The sequence below is a fragment of the Panthera onca genome, chromosome B3 (genome assembly GCF_046562875.1).
Source record: "Panthera onca isolate mPanOnc1 chromosome B3, mPanOnc1 haplotype 2, whole genome shotgun sequence".
NCBI classification, from domain to species: Eukaryota; Metazoa; Chordata; class Mammalia; order Carnivora; family Felidae; genus Panthera; species Panthera onca.
This window is the reverse complement of record NC_138344.1, coordinates 132,025,853-132,045,623: the sequence shown is the minus strand read 5'-3', so window position 1 is coordinate 132,045,623 and position 19,771 is coordinate 132,025,853. Positions and strand designations below refer to the sequence as shown.

At 47.5% G+C, this 19,771-nt stretch overlaps 1 protein-coding gene across 6 annotated transcripts in view; it reads left to right on the top strand.

The window, feature by feature from the left end:
* The window catches only part of FOXN3 (forkhead box N3), a 396,278-nt gene that overhangs the window by 274,258 nt on the left and 102,249 nt on the right, over positions 1 to 19,771 (top strand). For all 6 annotated transcript variants that reach the window (XM_060620512.3, XM_060620513.3, XM_060620508.3 and 3 more), the window contains one exon: positions 5,992 to 6,056. In XM_060620512.3, coding sequence (XP_060476495.1) covers positions 5,992 to 6,056 — 65 coding nt within the window. The remainder of the gene's footprint in view (positions 1 to 5,991; positions 6,057 to 19,771) is intronic.

The window sequence follows — 19,771 nt, the reverse complement described above, 5'->3', positions numbered from 1 at the left end:
TTCAGAAATGCCTTCCCGAAAATTGGCCAGTGCTGGTCTGTGTCCACCTGACCCGGGAAGGTCACTGTGGCGGCCATACTTGTCAGTTTGGGTCTGCGCAAGTTTCGGTGCGGAGTTCTCTTTTTATTTCAGCTTGCTTTATTTAGAGTAGGTGGCATCTCCGAAGCTGCTTCTCACAACCTATTGAGTTTTAGAAACTGTTGGTGGCTACTTGGGGCTGAGGAACATTTGCAATGAGCTAAGCATCCAGAAAGGAAAGAGGAAGATGAAGGTGTGGCTGCCTCATCTGTTCCAGGAATGAAGAGCCAAACTGGGAAAGTGCGCGAGACGGAGGGGAAGTGGTGGCACCGAGCACGTCACTTCAGTTCTCCGAACCTAATTGTGGGTCGTCAGGATCACCGCCGGGATTCTTGCAGCGTACTGAGCATCCGTTGTTGCGTTTCATTCCCCGACACTATGTGCTGTCATTGCCTCCAGGTTGCGGGCATGGAGTTGAGACTTGGCCAAGTTGAAAGGCGTTCAGGCTCTGTTTTGCACAGACTCCTGAGTCCAGATCTTGTGCTGTCCCCACCACACTGGATGGAACCAGGCAGCCACTGAGATCCGTTTGAACGCCCTCATGCCCTGTTTTATCTGGAAGGTTATAAAAGTATCAAGAGTGTTCCCGAGAATTCTGAACGTTCGTCTATGCGCTTTAGTGGTGCTTCTCAAATTGTGAGCGATACTTTACGAAACTTGATCCCTTCTTACGTGTGTTTCTGTCCAGCCTGCTCTGATTTCTTCATCCCGAACTTCAGTGACTGGCGTCTTTCACCCAAGGAGTTTGTGGTCATATGTGTTATAGGTCACATTTGTTTTTCTGTTATTTCCTGGTAATGAGCCTACAGTCAGAGATAAAACACTAGACTTTCAAGTATGGGGTTGGGGGGGGTGGGGGGGATTTCCCCATTATTGCAAGTGCTTCCAGTGTTTGATTTCTGGGTAAACACAGTCTGGTGGTAGACGTCACACGTCCAAAGGGATGGCCTTCACATTTTGATTCCGGTGCTAAGAATATGACTGGAGGCTGTTCAGTTGCCTCCAAGTATTGGGCAGGCTCTGGCCTCTGTAACTACTAGATCCGGACAGGCTGGTCTCACTATATCCGTTGCCTTGTCCTTAGTTTGGGTTTTCTGCTTTTTAGTGTGCTGTGGACCTTTCTAGCAGGGCTGCTACCTGTTCCTCCACAGACACAGCACATAGGTTGGTCCTTCGCCGCCTAAAACCCTTTAGACTTTGAGTTCTTTCTTCTGGTGTCTATCTTGCACTTCTTCCTTCACTCGTTGGCTCTCTCTCCGTCATTTTAGGTTTAAAAAGTTTAACTGTATTAATATATATATATATAACATTAAATATTACCATCTTAACTGTTTTTTTCAGTGCACAGTAGCGTTAAGTACATTGATGTTGTGTAACCAATCTCTAGAATTCCTTTCATTCAGCTTAGAGCACTGCAATTGTATGCCCATTAAACGATTCTTTTTTTGAAAAAAATTTTTGGATTTCATGTATTTTTGATAGAACACAAGGCAGGGAGGAGAAGAGAGAGGGAGACAGAATCTGAAGCAGGCTCCAGGCTCTGAGCTGTCAGCACAGAGCCCGACGCGGGGCTTGAACTCACAAACCGTGAGATCATAACCTAAGCTGAAGTTGGATGCTCAACCTACTGAGCCACCCAGGCGCCCAAGATACATTCATTCATTCATTCATTCATTCGTTTAGAGACAGAGAGAGACGGAGCACAAGTGGGGGATGGGCAAAGAGAGGAGACACAGAATCTGAAGCAGGCTCCAGGCTCCGAGCTGTCAGCACAGAGCCCGACGCGGGGCTCGAACCCACAGACCATGAGATCATGACCCGAGTTGAAGCGGGTTGCCCAACCGACTGAGCCACCCAGGGCCCCCCACCCCACCCCCCAGCGCCATTAAACAATTCTTGACCTTTGCTTCCCCTCAGCCCCTGGAAGCCTGCGTTCAGCTTTCTGTCTCTATGAATTTGACCACTGTAGTCTAGTACAGTATTTGTCCCTGTGTGTCTGGCTTGTTTCATTAGTATGATGTCCTTGAGGTTCACCTCAAAGTGTAGTATCCTCTTGTGGTGGTGATGGTATCTATCCTGTTCTCTCTTTTACGGACCAACAGTTCACATTTGGTAGCTGAGTTCTTAGAAAAAAGTACTTTTCTTCATTTGCTTTTCATTACCCTCACAGAAAGTCCAGACCAGTGTGTGGGTCTTGATTAGTTACAGTTGTCTGGGTCTCACGGCGATGGAGGCTCACGAGAGGAGGGAAAACCCATGCCAGATCGCATCATTATGCCAAGAGCCACCTTAGGGCTGTACAACCTGTTAACCCACGGTATCCCCTGGGGAGTTCAAAGTAATGCAGCTTCGATTGTACAGCACTTCCTGAGGGCTAAGACACAGCAGCCGCTGGGTCTGCTGTTCGAGATGGTATCATCCCTCCCTTGGGATTTTTGCTGGCTCAGCTCTGATCTTAATGACCATCCGGATCAATGTGCTCAAATGCCAGGTCACACGCTGCCTTTCTGGCAGACAAGGCCCTCTTCACCTGTTGGTCAGTTTCCTTTGTCGCAAGTGGGTTTGTCGTGTAGTGCTGAAGGTCATGGAATTTTGCTGGAGCGTTATTGAAATGAGACATTGGTGGACCCCGCGTTGTGGTATCTGCTAATTACGAGCCCACGTGTCTGTCTTTCACATGCGGTGAGCCCGATTGCTTTTTCTAGCCTGGAATTTTGCCTTGAGATTGTTTTTGTTTGTACGTTTGTTTGTTTCAAGTTTTCATTTAAATTCCAGTTAACATATAGTTATACGTAATATTAGTTTCAGGGGTAGAATTTAGCGATTCATCACTTACGTGTAAACCCCAGTGCGCGTCACGACAAGTGCCCTCCTTAAGACACATCACCCATCTAGCCCCTCTCCAACCCATCTCCCTCCTTCAACCCTCAGGGTATTCTCTATAGTTAAAAGTCTCTTAGGGTTTTCCTCTCTCTCTCTCTCTCTCTCTCTCTCTGAGGGACCATCCAAAAGAAGCCTGTAGATTCTCTGGCTAGTGAGCTCTAACACTTCGCAATTAACATGACAGGAACCAGCTTTACTTGAGCTAGAAAGAGACCATAGGTGAATTCATCACTGACAGTGGGAGCCAGGTAAGAGCAGGTGGGTGGGCCAGTCCCAAATCTCTCTCCACGCCTGGAGTACTGATTACGTGGGCAGTGGTGCAAAACTACCAGAATAGTGATGAGTGACTTAGGTACATTAAAAGGATGCTGTGGAAATTGCTGAGTAGATTTCTATCATACAGAGAATTTTCCTTATCTTAAACCACTGGATTTACGCGACCTCGGTTCCCCACATTTACTCCATTCCTGGCGTCTAGTCAGTTTTCCGCCAAATCAAGGTCAGGATAAAGAGGAGATTTGGGTGGAAGTAAGCTGGATATTCAGGCTCCTGCGGTAATACTCAATTACTGAATGCTCTCAAAGCACCAGCTCCTCTATAATGAAGTCCTCAGTTTTTAAATATCTTTAGAAGTCAGGTGATTCAGGATCGGCAACCAGCTTGCTGTTTCCTGCTTTCTTGTAAAAATAAGATGGTAAAATTCCAAGGAGCTGGCTGGAGTTGCTAAAAGATAATCTTGAGCGTTTTAATGCACGTTATTTTCCGTGCATCTTTGAGCCTTAAAGGCCGCCACAAAATAGGACAGGAATCAGACGAAAGAGAAATCAGCTTGCCATGATCCTGCAGCCCCGAGACCCCGCCAGATCTGGTGTCCTATGTGTCAGCCTGGCCATCCAGAGGCCACAACGGCCAGAGCTTAGAGGGCTGCCGGAAAAGCCATAGGTTTGGTGCATTAATCTTGCTTCCTACTCTTCCTACTTGGGGTATAGTCAACCCCAAGCAAAACAAAACCCTTACGTCAGGGTTCGTAAGTGCGTGTTTTCCGGCACGTTTGACATTATTTTGATGTTTAACCGTGTTTTTATGTGCTGTAGCACTTTTCTGCCTCCCTCTCCGCCCCTCACCAATCACGTAACGCGTCCCTATACCTGCTGTGCTGTGACGTCTCTGGTAATGAAATTTTGGTCAACAGAATGTGTCACTGGGGTTGCTCCTTGTTAACAGTATTGATTGCCATCCTGTTAGTACCAGCGACCCTGGCTGATTGGTAAAGTGTTCATTACATAGCCCCTCAGATGTCTTACTATGTGTGCACATGTCCACTGAACTTAAAAATCTGTTACCAGACCAACTTCTCCCTTTTGTGCTGTGATGGGCAGCGCATTAACCAGTATCACGTGGTGTGGACTATTTTAGTGAAGGTAATTTATACTGCCTCCTGCGTTGGATGTAGGAACGTTTTTGACTAAGTGCTTTCTAACATTAATCTAAACCGATCCTTGATTTAGAATAACCTACTTCCCACTCTAAGGATATTTTACTAAGACTGGCTTGATTCTAAAGTTTCTCCCTGGGTGTCTTAAAACCGTGAAAACGCTCATCTATAAACGTAGTAAAGTGTCTTTGTATATACTGATCTTCCTTATTTTCTTGCTTCTCCTCTTACCAGACTGTGGGCGGTAGCACATCTACAAAATGTTTTATAGGCTACGGAGTGCAACACTGTAAGCCAAGAAATTGAAAACAGGATAGGAAACAAGGGGATGGGGGAGGGAGGGAGGCCATCACAGCTCTTTCTGTAATGTTAAGGATTTGGTGAGGATAAAGTCCGAGGAAGGCAAGGTCGCATTTCTCACAGGCAGGTGCCACTAGGAAGTGATAGAAAACCCACTTCGTCCCGGCAGACACAGATAGAAGTTCTCTGCCACGTAAATTCATAAAATTAGGAGTAAATTAGCAACTATTCTGAAGTTACAAGTTGTGACGTTGAACTGTGAATTTGCCATGTCGTTTACCCGCAAGTGATTTCAGTGCCCAAGAGGGAGAAGGGTCAGGACGGTAACTGGGATACCCACGCAGACAGGTTCTGCCCTGTGAAATACGAAGCCCATTCAACTGAAACCTCATGGGTTGTTGTTTTTTTTTTTTTTTTTTTTTTTTTATTTATTTTATTTTATTTATTTATTTATTTTAATTTTTTTTTAACGTTTATTTATTTTTGAGATAGGGAGCGACAGAGCATGAACGGGGGAGGGTCAGAGAGAGAGGGAGACACAGAATCTGAAACAGGCTCCAGGCTCTGAGCAGTCAGCACAGAGCCCGACGCGGGGCTCGAACTCCCGGACCGCGAGATCGTGACCTGAGCCGAAGTCGGACGCTTAACCAACTGAGCCACCCAGGCGCCCCTATTTGATTTTATTTTTTTTAAACATCTGTTCATTTTTGGGAGAGTGCAAGGGGGCGGGGGAGGGGTCCGGAGAAGGGGACAGAGGATCTGAAGTGGACTCTGCACTGACAGGCAGCCAGCAGCGAGCCCAGTGCCGGGCTCGAACTCGTGACCCGCAAGATCATGACCTGGGCTGAGGTCAGATGCTCAACTGAATGAGCCACCCGGGTGCTACCCAAACCTCACGGTTTTTAAAGATGCATTTCCATGGGGCGCCTGGGTGGCTCGGTCAGTTAAGCATCCGACTTCGGCTCAAGTCATGATCTCACAGTTCATGGGTTCGAGCCCTGTGTCGGGCTCTGTGTTGACGGCTTAGAGCCTGGAGCCTGCTTCGGATTCTGTTTCCCTCTCTCTCCCTGTCCAGTCTCAGCTCATGCTCTGTCTCTCTCAAAAAAAAAAAAAAAAAAAAGAAGGGGGGGGCAACGAATAAATGTTTTAAAAAAAATTAAAGATGTATTTCCAGAGGGTGAGGGTGTAAATAATGCATCAGTGGGAAAGCATGACTTCTAAGTGATACATTTGGAGAGGTGGTTGTTCCGAGTGTAAATGAGCCCATGCTCACACTGGCTTCTCTTGTGTTTCAGCACATCAGGTCCACCCATCTGGCCGGGCAGTACCTTCTTCAAGAGAAATGGAGCCCTTCTGCAAGGTAGGTGTCTAGGAGCGGCCCTCCCCACCCCCTCGCTCTACGCCCTGGCGCTGGGTAGCAGGTGGGAGAGCGCTGTCTTCTTAAGGAGCGGGCACTGTCTGAAGAAGTGTGACTGCTGTGCGTTGGGGCTCTTTGTCCAGTCTCTTTATTTCTTCCTGCTCACGTCTCCTGGTTGCTATGAATTGTTATTCCGAATCTGGGACTGGTTCTTTGGTTTGTCACCGCTGGTCATATTCCAGAAGCGTCCGGCTTGCTTTGGTGAAACTGGAATCATGTGGCAGTCAGGATATGACAGTAGCATAAACGGAGCTGGTTAAAAACAAAACGGAACAAAACAAAACAAAACCCCTGTTATGTGTTTTCAGTGCTTGGGTCAACGAGGAATGTTTGCGGGGGGGTTCCGGCACTTTGGTTATTGTGGTGGTTCCGCTCGTTCCTTGCTGTCCCCTAACATCCGCGTGTGCCTGGAAGGTTGGTTGCCTGTGGTTTGTTCCGAGGCTCGGAGGTGAGCCACCCCTCTCCTGTCCCGACGACTGTCCTTTGCAGGGGGACATCCTTCCTGTTGTCCAGCCCACCCTTCGCTGCTTTGCCGTCAGTCCTCCCCAGAGTGCTCAAAGAATTCCAACTGCCGTTCATCTCTACTTTTGCTATTAAGTTTCTTTTGAAACGGCCAAATAAAGTTGAAGAATAAATGGTTAAAAGTAGCCAGAAGAGGGGCGCCTGAGTGGCTTAGTCAGTTAAGCCTCCAACTTCGGCTCAGGTCATGATCTCGTGGTTCCTGAGTTCGAGCCACGCATCGGGCTCTGTGCTGACAGCTCAGAGCCTGGAGGCTGCTTCAGATTCTGTGTCTCCCTCTTTCTCTGCCCCTCCCCTGCTTGTGCTCTGTCTGTCTGTCTCTCAAAAATAAATAAACATTCAAAAAAAAGAATTAAAAGTAGCCATAAGATGCCTTCTGGATAATGCTGGGTTATCCCTGTTAGAGATGTCTGCTGTGCAAGTAAGCTGGAATCAGTGGGCTCCCAGGGCCCTCCCAGTTTCCTGTCCCCATTCACCTCGTCGGGCCGGGTAAGGGTCAGAGCAGCATGGCTGGCCAAAAGCAGATGAATCTGGTCATACCAAGAGCTTTAGAACTGGGCTGGGCTTGTACAGAATATTCCACACCTTTCCGTTGGTTTAGAGCTGGTTAGCCTCTTTTCCTTAAAAGTACATGCCGAGGGCTGGCCAGGCATGTGAAGGAGTAGAATATAATTGTGGCTGAGAAAAGGGACATTTATCTTCAGGTTTCCAGAGTAGCTCAAAGAGATGCCATCACATTTGTGTTGTTGTTTTATAGGCCATGCAATTGCATACTGCTTTTTAATAGCCTGTGAAATCAGGAACTGAAGGATTTCCTTGCCTTTTTGCTTGGTACGGGCGAAATTTAGGTGGGAAGTTTTGACTAATCCTAATTTTAATGACTGTTATAGATACCTTTAATATTTAAGGAAAAAAGGGAACTCCCTCTACTCTCAAAGATTAATACATAATTAAAAAAAATCTGTTCTCCCTTCAGATAGCAAAAATGGAAACCAATTATGATGAGCCTTTGGGAATTTTTTTCAAGTGAGTTTCAAAGTTATGTGCATGTTTATTTTTCCTCCAGATCTACAACAATAATACGAATATCATTCGTGTTTGGATTATTTTCAGGAGAGGGATTTTACTTGGCGAGCACATTTTCTTGTAGGATTTTTACTCATTAAGTTTCATATTAAGATTTGCTCTTAGGATATTAGTTTTTGGTTGTTTCTGTTGGGCAGAGACATGAAGAAAACATCAATGAGATTCTGAAGTTGAGTGATTTCACTATGAGATCCTATCTCATGGGTGTGGACATTTTTCCTCTTCCAGATAGGGTTTAAAATTCTAATTATTCTAAGTGTTGAGAATTACATTATTACAGATTTAAGATGCTTATTCAGTCCGCATCCAATTCCATGCAGCCCTCCTTTTTTGTTTTTGTTTTGTTTTTTTGTACATGTGAAAATCAGAAGACTCTTGGTTGGAGTTTGAGAGGGTAGGCAAGGATTTGTTAAGTTTTTCCTGCGATATTTCTTTGCTGTGTATTATATTTGCTCTATCTATATATGGAGTTCTGGAGACACTTTTATTGTTGCTAAGATTTTTCAAACTATGTGCGTGTTCTCCCTAATTAATATTTTTGTAGTCCTTTGGTGGGGTATGGTTCATCAAGAAATCGCTCATGCCCATGAGTGAACGTTTTACAATAAAAATATGGGTATATAAAGAACAGAGCTGCCCAGTCATGCCAGTGGAATGTTTAGTTTAAAATCAAGTAGAAGGAGCACCTGGGTGACTCAGTTGGTTAAGCAGCCGACTTTGGCTCAGGTCATGATCTCGCGGTTCCTGAGTTCGAGCCCCACATCGAGCTCTGTGCTGATAAGTCAGAGTCTGGAGCCTGCTTCAGATTCTGTGTCTCCCTCTCTCTCTGCTCTAACCCCGCTCGTACTCTGTGTCTCTCTCTCTCTCTCTCTCTCTCTCTCAAAAGTAAGGAAACATTTGGGGCGCCTGGGTGGCTTAGTCGGTTAAGCGTCCGACTTTGGCTCAGGTCATGATCTCACGGTCTGTGAGTTCGAGCCCCGCGTCGGGCTCTGTGCTGATAGCTCAGAGCCTGGAGCCTGTTTCAGATTCTGTGTCTCCCTCTCTCTCTGCCCCTCCCCTGTTCACGCTCTGTCTCTCTCTGTCTCAAAAATAAATAAACGTTAAAAAAAAAAATAAGGAAACATTTAAAAATTTTTTTTCAAAAATCAAGTAGAAGAAAACATACCTGATTTATATACTCACTTTCTCACCGTATATTTTCAAAACATGCACACATTCCTTCTTTTCCCTCTGTAGCAAGCAAGAGGACATTTTTTTCTAGATAATTAGCCTACCCCACCCCAGCCACAAGCAGAACTGTCTGACCCGGGCTACCCGGGGGTCAGGGAGAACCTACTGTGCCCAGGAGCCCTCGGGTGGAGGGTAAGAGAACTTGGGCATGGCCGAAGAAGCTGATGTGTCATTTGGAGGAGGGGGGCTTATTTTTGTCAGGAGGGTGGGAGAGTAGGGGCTGTCAGTTCTTGGGAGAGTTGACACCTTGAACAAGACCTTGAAAAATAGTCTGTGTGTGTGGAAATGGAACAAAGGGCATTGCAAGAGGAGGCAGCAAGAGTCTGTAGGCAAGAGAGGGCATGGCGATGGGAACGTTATGTGGCAGGTGCGGACAATGAGTGATTCACGGGCACTTTGGGATGATGACATCCCATGTTCTCAGCAGGATCTGCCTCAGAACGCCATGCTGCCCAGAGAGGGTATGGTAGCAGTTAGATCCTGAAGTCCGCGGAACAATACGGCATCATGGTTCCAGTGGGGAACCCATGTAACGTAGTCAGAGAGTTGTTTGGTTTGTTAGCTGTCTGGCAGAAACATAGTAGTTATTATTTTTTTTTTTTTCCTAGCATAAAACCAGTTGTAAGAATTCACTGGAAGGAAGCTCTCAGGGTCCTACTAGAGTGTGGCCTCTGTGTTTGGTTCTTGCGGAGTCACTGGCGAGAGGGCCTGCTGAATCATCTAGCAGTTTTGAGGATAATGGGGGAAGATTTGGTTTGGATTACACCAGGCATGGGTACTTAACATAATTGGCCATTTCATCAATTCACAGTATTTATTTTAAATGCCATTTAGGCTGCTAGAGACAATTTTAGGATGTTAGCAGTTTCAGGGACCAGAGAGCACTTCAGTTCTTGTACAATGGAAACCTAGCTGTGTGCCAGAAGGGGACAAACCCTTTGTTTAAAGGGGACCCAGGGCAGGTCCAAACAGATGAGTGTGGCTTATTCGGAGCCCTGCAGGAGTGACCAGCTGACAGGTGTCTCCAACTGTCCCCTCCGCATGTCTGCGTGTCTCTGTTACAGTCTGTGTGTGTTTGAAATACATTTTTTTATTTTATTAGTTAATAACATCTCATTTTTTTGTAATGAAGAGAGTAAAGCGTCCTACTTTTTTTTTTCTTCCCCAAACTCCCTTGCGCCTCCCCCCCTCCCCCACACATACACATTCCATTCACCCATTAAACTTAAAATTGGGTTACTTTATTTAAACATCACCCTTGGATGGATTATTTTAATGAGTCAGTGATTCCTAGTTAAGGACATTCTTTACCCCTGGTCTAACGCTTCATCTGGTCCCTGGATGTTTCATCCCAGCACTACATACAGCATTGCCGTTCTCTTCTCTTCCTGCCTTCTTCTAAAAGTTCCTATGAGCCACGGTCATCTTGTCTTCTGCTTCTGCCCTTTGGGTCTTTGTAGGGTCCGTAGGCAGTTTCGTTCAGAGACCAGCCTCAGCCTTCATAGCTCTGAGCTTGCTTACATTCGGGACCACCTGCCTTTTATCTCTTCCCCTTCCTCTGAGCAGGTGTTTCCAGGGCCCCGCCCACTCTGGCGTCACACCACACACCCCAGCCCTCCTGGCAGATCTGCTCGAACGTGGACATCTCGCCCCGGCCATGCCCGCTTGCAACCTCCCCGCCGGCCTTCCCGGCCCTCCCTCCGCCTTCCTTCTCTCCCTCACTCCAGGGTTGGGCCACTAATTATTATTAAATCTGTTTCCTTAGGATGCAGTGGAAGAATTAAAATAAATTCCATAACACACATAACAGATTTTTATTTCCATTCACTTCTGACAACCCACGGGATGAGCTAAATGAAATGGAAGGAAGAGCTCCAGGGTGTTCTGAGTGCACGGAGCAGGCTGGTGCTGCTGTAGGCCCGAAAGCAGGTGGGGACAATGGAAACCAGCTCTTTTGCTGTCAGATGCATGCTGTTCCTGTGAGCGCACAGGTGTGCTCGCCCTTGGTCACACTCGTCCCAGGTTGACTGTGACCATTGGATGACCTGCTCTGGGGAGTCCCGGGTTCCCAGGTTCCAGGTTGGCTTCAGGTGCCTCCTCTCCTGGGAGTTAATATCCTTGCACCTGCTCTCCACCACCCTCACCCTCTGCTACAAGCTCTGCTATGCATTGTTGCTGCTACGGTGCACGCCATGCCTCACTTTGATCGTCTTTCCTGCCGCGAAAGGCTCAAGAGCAAGGGCTCAGTGTATCAGGAACAAGTTCCAGTGGGCAGAGCACCGGATTACAAGCAAGGGGTCCTGGTTGTGGTCCCAGGTCTGCCACCTGGTGAACTTTGTGACCTCGGGCCAGCCGCTGGGCATCCCTGTGTTTTCACGTTCTTCCTTGTGAATGAAGGAGTGGACCTCAGTGGTGGCTGCGGTTTCCTGTGGAGTACCAGCTGTGTTCCGTTGTAGCAACTGGTTTCCTAAACGTGGGTCAAAATGGATTCGAGGCTTAGCTGTAGCTCGGTGGAAAACAGAGTGGTGCTTTCAGCCAGCTGTGTCTGCAGATGGGTCCAAGGAGAGGAGACAGCGTGGTGGCAGCCTGGCTGAAGATTCCAAACCTCGAACAGGACAGCTCTGGGAGGTCCCGTGGATCTCAGGGAGGCAATAAGCGTGGAAATGAGCCCCGTCTTGGCTTCTTGCGTGACTGGCCAAACCTCTCTGGTGGGGGGGGGGGGGGGTGATAACAATAGTGTCGCTGGTGTCCTGGGGTTCTTGTGAGGATTCAAGACATTCATATTAGAAGGCATTTAGGACATGCTACATTCCCGGTCAGAGTTAGTTATTAGAACTTCCTGGGAAAATAGGAAACTAGGGCTGGAATCTCTGAATGTGATTGATTTCCCTGCGCTCTTTACCTTCCCTGCTAAAATTTCCCTTGTTCCTTTGCTGGGTTAGTGATTCTCAGAACAGGGCCAAAGACGGGGGATGCCCCAGATCCTGCTGGATTTATAGATAGATCTAAACTATTTGTTCATCCCTTTATCTCCGATTCCTTTCGAATAGGACTGCTTCCTTGCGAGGTCACCCAGTTCACACACACGGAGCTTTACCCCTTGCTCTATAATTGTATGTACACGGCAGGTGTGTAGACAGCCACATGCAAGAGCACGGGTTTAGCATCGCGTCAACCCAGGGTTGAGTTCCTCCCTCCCTGGGCACCAGGTGTTTGACCTTGGGCCTCAGTGTTGCCAGATGTGTTCCCCAGAACCTTTGCGGAGGTTAGAGGAGAATGTGAACCTGAAAACACAAGTCCAGACCAGGGCCTACCTGGCCCCTCACAACCGCTCTGTCACGGCAGAGGTTTATAAACTTCTGTTTCATTCCCAGGGTTTCTGATCATTCCTCCTGGCACATATATTCAAGGTGAAAAGTTCCTCTATACCTCAAAGGAGTGGACTCCTGATCTCTCCTTTGCATGGCTTTCCATTCTCGCTGCCAGCCCCCATTTCCTTCCCCGTGGAACCAGGATGGCTCTGCGGGATCCCATCTCCACACGGCCTCGGGCCTCCAGGCACTTCCGGTGCTTGGTGCTTCTCGGTGCTTCTCTCCAGAAAGACCTCGGATGGGATCTCAGGGCCTTTGGGCTTCGCCTTGACCCTCCCCCACTCATCTCTGCCACATTTGATTGCAGCCCCTGGGCTGTTTGACTTCTTTCATCTAATCTGCTCGGCAAGCTGACTCCTTTGTCCATTTTGCAAACCAGGGCATCCACCTAATGCATAAATCTCCTGACTCTTGTCCCCAGGCACGCCCATTTCGGAAAAAATACAGTAATAACAGAAAGGGGGAGAGGAAAACCTGCCTACATTTCCCCCCAAGTCCTGAGCCTAATTGCCTTCTCTACTCTGTCAGCCTGCAGAGACCTTTGGGTTTTAGGAGGGGCCCCTTTCTCGGCATCATTTGTCTTGTTCCGCGCTGAGTTATCTGTAAAGGTATTTATGTAATCACAGTAATAAAGTCAGGACGCTGTTTTTGTTCACAGGTGAATTTAAAGACTCGCTGGCCACCTCTTTAGTCACTCATGTTCTGTGCGGTCACTGAGAACAGGCTCTTACGTTAGTGAAAAAATATAAGGAAATGCAGTTTCAAAAGAAACCTCTGGTCAGTCCTGACGTCACCGTCTCCTGGGAATCCAGATTTGCCCCATCTGCACTTACTGCGACATTCCCAGTGTCTCCAGCCTGGCGTGGAATCTCAGAAAACATCCATAGCCTGGATGTTCCCTTCTGACTTGGACGTCAGCTGGTCTCTCTCCCACCGTCTAAGATTTTCACGGGAGCCCAGTGTTGCACCCTGAGGAAATGGTACCCTGTGGACAGAAATAGGGAGGTCAGAAGGAGTTGCCAGTTTGACGGGGGACGTGGCATTGAGAGCTTCCTCTGGGACAGGCACCTGCCAAGCAGGGCCCGTGGGCTGGTCCTCCTGTTCCAGGGTGATGTCGCTAGGAGGGGACACAGGCTGGAGTTAGGAGAAGGGAGGTCAAGGCTAGGAAGGGAATGTTGAAACGTGTGAATCCACAAATGGCCACTGCAATTATGGGCACAGATGAGATTTTCAGAGGAGTACAGAATGAACTCCTTTCCAACATGGACATGTTAGAAAACGTAGATTTATGATAGAAAGCGGTGGTAGTGAAGACAACAACAACGACAGCAGAGAAGCAGCTTAGTCGGAAACTGGGGAAAGTCGCTGAAATGAAGGGCAAAGAGTTTCAGAAAGAGGGGACAGGCGGGAGCACCCGCAGACACAGAGAAGCCAGTGACGCTGTCAGCTCTGATGGCTACAGAGGCACAGGGCCTTCAGCGCACGGCCATTAGTCTACTGTCGGTCCCTAGGGACCCGTGTGTTCAGGACATTTTTGCATAAACGGAATCATATAAAACGTGACCTTTTGTGTCTGGCCATATATGTTCTTTACGTCATTCTTATATTAGTCTTATACATTAGGTATTCTTACTCCCATTTTGTAGATGGGAAAAGTAAAGCCCCAACAAATGTCCTGCTCGAGGTCACAGAGCCAGGATCCGAAACCTGGACTCACACTAGCTCGTCTTTGGTTCGGGACGGGTTAAGTTGTTTTTGAAGTTTTTCACTTGAGATGCTGACCTGTTCTGCGTTGTGCTACAGACTGGGGCTGGGGACAGTCCTGTTGTAATGGTCAAAAGCAGTTTATAATGACAAGACAGAGAGATGGAAATGAATCCTTCTGTTGTCTTTTTATCATTCAAGGCATTGAGGTATTTCCTGTCTCTTTTGGTCCCCCCCCCCCCCACAGGACTGTTGTAAACAGCTGACTTTAAGATCTTTTAAAGACTGTGGATAGAGAAAAAGGGAAATCCTGAAGTTAGTCATCCAAAGACTAATACAATGAGAGGAACTCACACCTTTACAGAATGAATATTTTGAGCCTATCTGGACTTTATAGTAGTAGATAGAGAGGTACAGATATTTTTACACCACTTGTAATCCATCAATAGGAATATATCCTTACAGTTTAAGTTTTGAGCACTAAAAATGTTTTTCTTATCTATTAAATTGTATCAGATTATAAAATATATAAAGATTACACAATTTTGGATCACATTGTACTGCAGAGCCTGCTTTTATCAAAGTGCTCAATCTTAAAATACAATTGGAAAAGTCATTCCCCTTGAAGTTCTGTTTAACTGTGCTTGGATGGAAGTCTGGAAATATTTTTATGCAATTGCCAAGAGGCTTGCGATGAAGAGTTTTTTAGAATGTACTCAATGAGCTGTTCACATTACAGTTGCAGAAGTGCACTTAAAAGCATCTACCTGTAAACTTGCAGAGGTCAAGTTTGTGTTTTTGTTTGGTTCCCTCAGCGACCAAAAGGCGTGGCTGAGAACTCCAGGGTGTAGCGCTCACTGCGGAGCACATGATAGGTTGGGAATGTATGTGTGCGTGCCTGTGTGTGTGTGTGTGTGTGTGTATGTGTGTTTGTGTGTGCGCGCACGCGTGACTACGAGAGTGAATGCAGCCCCAGGCACTCGGGCTTTTACCTCCCCGTGTCGTGAGTCTGCAAGAATAAATTCTCCTGCCCCTCTTTTCTTTGGTGATTCCATCCCACCCAGCTCTCCAGTTGGCCTTTACAAATGATGGCCTGAGGATAAAAGGCCTCAGTTTTCAAATCAGCTGTGCCTGGATCCATTCCCTGCCTGGCTGCCTAATTGCTGCCTGACCTTGGACAAGTTATGTGAACTTCCTTGAGCTACAGCAAAATGCAAAAATACCAGTCCTGCAAGATTGGTATCATTGTGGGGATTAGCTGATGACAGTGTGTGTGACATCCCTGGAACTCTGTGGGAGCTCCTGTCCCCACTGCTTTCACTCCAGGGGAGGCAGCCTGCCCGGGAGAGAAGAGTAGAGACCTTACAGCTGGCCGGTGTTGGGTACAGAGGCCAGCCTCTTGCCATCCCCCAGCTGTGTGACCTCAAGCAGCTTGCCTGATGGGTTTGAGCCTTTCCTTCTTAGCAGGTCAATGGATAGCACTATTTCATGGGATTAAAAGATACTGTATGTACTGGGGCTGGGACAGTGCTTGGCAATAACTGAGTGTTTAATCAATAGAATTCATTATGCTTATGGCATTTGAATACAGCATTTTTGCAATTTCCTAAGGGTTTCGATACCTTCCACCCCCAAATAACAGTAACATAAACCCTTCCCCCAGTTGAACTGACATTTTGCCTTCAGGAGTATTTAAGACTGTTTCCAGTCTCTGTGAAGCTCCTGCTACATTAAGGCAAATACCCACGAGATACCTAATACCCGCAAGAGGAGTAGAACAGAGTTCTTACCAGCTGCTCTCACTGACACTTTGGAGTGACTGAGATCTTGCAGAAATGTGACCCAGAGAAAGAAGGTTCTTTGGGGATGAGTTAGAATGGCTTACAATCTGTACTCCTGTCTTTTTCCCCTCTCAGTGTCTCTGATGGTGCCAGAGTACAAACTATTTGCAAAGATGCATTTCAGAGGTGGGAGGGAAAGAAAGGAGAGACATACTGGCAGTGATCAAGAACCTTAGAGAATCATTTAAAGGATCATATTGAACTTGTCTCCCACTTCATGGAAACGTCACTTGGGAGCACGTGGATGGATTGGGAGGTGAACGGTTCCCCAGATGCAAGTCTGGGTCCGTTCTCAAAGAAGGGAAAAGGAACTGTCCGTCACAACGGCACAGCCATTTTATTTAAAAAGCAAAGCACTGCGAACGGTACGTGGCTGGCTCGGTCTGTAGACTCTTGATCTCGGGGTTGTAGGTTCAAGCCCCGTGTCGGATGTACAGATTACTTAAAAATAAAATCTGTAGAAAAGAAAGAAAGGAAAAAGAAAACGCACAGGACGCAGAAACATTAGGTTACACATGCAAGTGTATGTAGCCACTAAGTAGAAGATCCGAGGCCAGGAGGCATACCTTCGCGTTTGGGACTCCCCCAGCTTTCTTTTCATGATAATGGCCGTTATCCATGGGTGTACAGGACTGTCAAGATCTCAGGGCATAAGGTGGTGTCCATCAAGTTAAAGTAATTTCCCAGAGGCCCAGAATCTTAGTTAATGATGACATTCACTTTTCCTGGCCGAGTGGGGATTGCCGAAAACGTCCTGCTTTAACTCGAGTTGCCGCATTGGTGATAAGGGAGCGACGGAACATGGGCTACAACTGCCCTTTCCTGGGGGTCAACCCTGAGCAGCCAGCCTCCGTACCTTCACGAACTTCCCTTCGCAGCCAGGGCCAGTCCCCAGATCCCCATCTTTAGCACACAAGATGCTTGGACAGTGGGTGAATGTGTTAAGCCATAACAAAACACCACAGGCCGGGTGACTTAAACAACAGAAATGTATTTCCTCACAGTTCGAGAGCCTGGAAGTCCAAGATCAAGGGATGGCAGGTTTGATCTCTCCTGGGCCTCTCTTCCTGGTTTGCAGATGGCTGCCTGCACACTGTCCTCACATGGCCTCCTTTGTGTGCATGCGCATGCCCTGGTCTCTTCCTCTTCTTCTGGTAAGGACACCAGCCTACTGGCTTAGGGCCCTGTTAGCGTCCTATTGCATCAGAGCCCCGCCCTTATGTCCTCATGTAACCTTACCCAAATTCTGCCACACTGAGGGTTAAAGCCTCAACATCTGAATTGGGGCTGGGGGGGGGGGGGGGCGGGCGGCACATCGTTCAGTCCGAGTCGGTTCAGTGACTTTCACGCATACATTTCACGAACATTCCTTCATTTCCTACTGTGTGCTAGGTACCCTTGCGGCTGGGGATAGAGAGAAAGAGATCTCCTGCCGTCTGGCTGGGGGCAGGGGGGAGGGAGCGGGGGGCAGAATCACCAAGAAGCCTCGGTGGTTTGTGCCATCGCAGAGGAGCTCAGACTGGGAGGGAAGGAAGTCAGGAGTCACAGAAGACTTCCCCGAGGGGCGTTGCAAGAGCCGTGTGAGGCTGCTGTCCCTGCCTCCCCCTAAGTCTGCCCGACATGGTCAATGGTGCCCTTCTCGGTGTCGCTCCGAGAGGCGCCGTGACGTTGCAGCGCCACAGTTAGCCAAGCCCACAAAGTAGTGAGGCCCACGGCCGAAGGCAGGGGTCACAAGGAAGTGCACAGACGGTACGTTGGGATGTGACAAAGAACTGTGATGAGCCAGGCTGGAGAGGGGAAGTCACCGTGTCCCTTTGAGGTAGCTTGCCTCGTTCCTAACAGGAAAGAGGAGGGGAAGGGGAAGGCACAGTGTTCCAGGCAGAAAAGGTGGGGAGATTCTGATAAAGGTAGTGGCTTTGACTTTGAGGACTTGGGGGGTAGGTGGTGCAGCTTCAGCCTTACACTGAAATTAGGCGCGTAAGGAAAGAAGGGTAAAGAACTGAGAGCTGATCTTCGCAAACATGGGCAGGAAAACCGCCGCTGGGCGGTCGGTCGGTTTCACGTGCTCAGTGTCGCGTGGGCACCGCTGGGGCCGAGGCTGGGAGGCCACACGAAGCGCAGTACCGACCCCGCGAGAGGAGAGTGCGGGCTAAGAAGCAGAGGTGAGGTGGGGAGCTGGCAGGGCAGACAGAGGGGTGTTAGAGGCCCCCCCCCCCCCATTACTGCAGTCTGGGGCGTCTCTGCGTTTCTCTCATTACCCAGGCTACTTAGGAAAACCGTAATAATCACATTATAAATCAGTATAATTTGGAGAGCAGTTGAGTGATGAAAATCCAGTTCGGGACCAGAGATGGAGCCTCTTCAGACTCACTTGCTGGTTCCCAGCTTAATTTTTAAAATTAAGACACTGTTAACGCAGAGACTCACAAAATAGTTCACAATCCAGAACGTAGGGAGGGGACGACAACATGCTAAATGAAAACATGAGCTCCCTTTCAGAAACCGTCCTCCTGCGTGAGTGTGCGTGGGGGTTGGGGGCTGGGGTCAGGGGGTGGCATAGTTGTTCTCTGTATGAGGCCATTGAACTATAAACGGCATTTGTTGGACATGCGAATCAATAAATTTGGAGAACTGAGCTTGGCATTGGAGGGACCTGGCTTTGGATCTGACTGGCGGTCCCTCGTAGTCCCCTCCCCCACCCACACACAGAGCTGTATGGTCATTGGCACTGTGCGTTCATGCTTCTTGGCTTGGTCAGATACTCACCTTTGAGCTTCTGTTTCTTCATCTGTAAAATCGGGAGGATACCACCTGCTTCCCACAAAGGAAGTGAAATAATGTGCAGGCCAGCACTTAGTGACTCTAACAGGGTGATCGCCACCCTCCCCCCCCCCCCGCCCCCCTGCCAGAGTTCACAGGGAACACGTGCAAGGAGAAACCAAGGTCGTGGTTATCTTTGGGGTGTAGTGAGTGGAGAGGGTGGAAGAAGGCTCCTGAGCTGGCAGCTTGTTCATCTGGGTTCTGGTGACACAGGTAAATCGTTTGTGAAAATTCATTGAGCTGAACATGTATGCGGGCTTTACTGGTTGTGTTACTTCAGTCAAAAGTTTCAAAAATGATTGGGCAACAAAAATTTCATTACACCTGCTTGATTTCAGATTTTCCTTATGCACATGTAGTGAAGCTCAGAATTCTGACATGATTAAAGATGAGACTGTCATAGATTTTTATTAAATCAATGTAGTAAATTAAAGCTAGTGAAACACAGAATAACAAGAATTTCTCTCACAATTCAAGCGTGTTTTATTAAGGCCCGCTGAACCTGCTTGTTATTGATATTGTTAATACAATATTTAGATTCCATTTTGAACATGCCAGCTGGCAGCGATTACTGAAATGTCAATCTTACCTGAGAGTGGGCTTTAAAAAAAAAAAAAAAAATGAGAACCGGAGTTAGGTTCTTAAATGTAGGTTAAGATGAATTTATGTGACTGTAAGTGACATGAGGGGGAAAAAATGAAAACTCTAGCAAAAACTTTGAGAGAAGTTCTTTGCCGGAACACATAGGAGACTCCTAACGAGCTTGAAATTTTTACCTAAACAGGAGTGGTTTTTCATGCCACCATGGTAACCTGATGAATAAATATGTTGGGGGGAGTAATTAATTGATTTAGAAATCGTTATTAAAACCTTGAAACTTCAAGCATTTTGCTAGTGAAGAAGACCACGTTTGAAAACTTTTGAGATTTAAAAACGGGACAGAGTGGGAAATGGGGGAAATGGATAAAGGTCATCAAAAGGTGTAAAATAAATCCTGGAGATACAATGCACAGCATGGTGACTGTAATTAACACTGCTGTACTGCGTATTTGAAAGTTGGTAGGAGAGTAGGTCTTAAAAGTTCTCA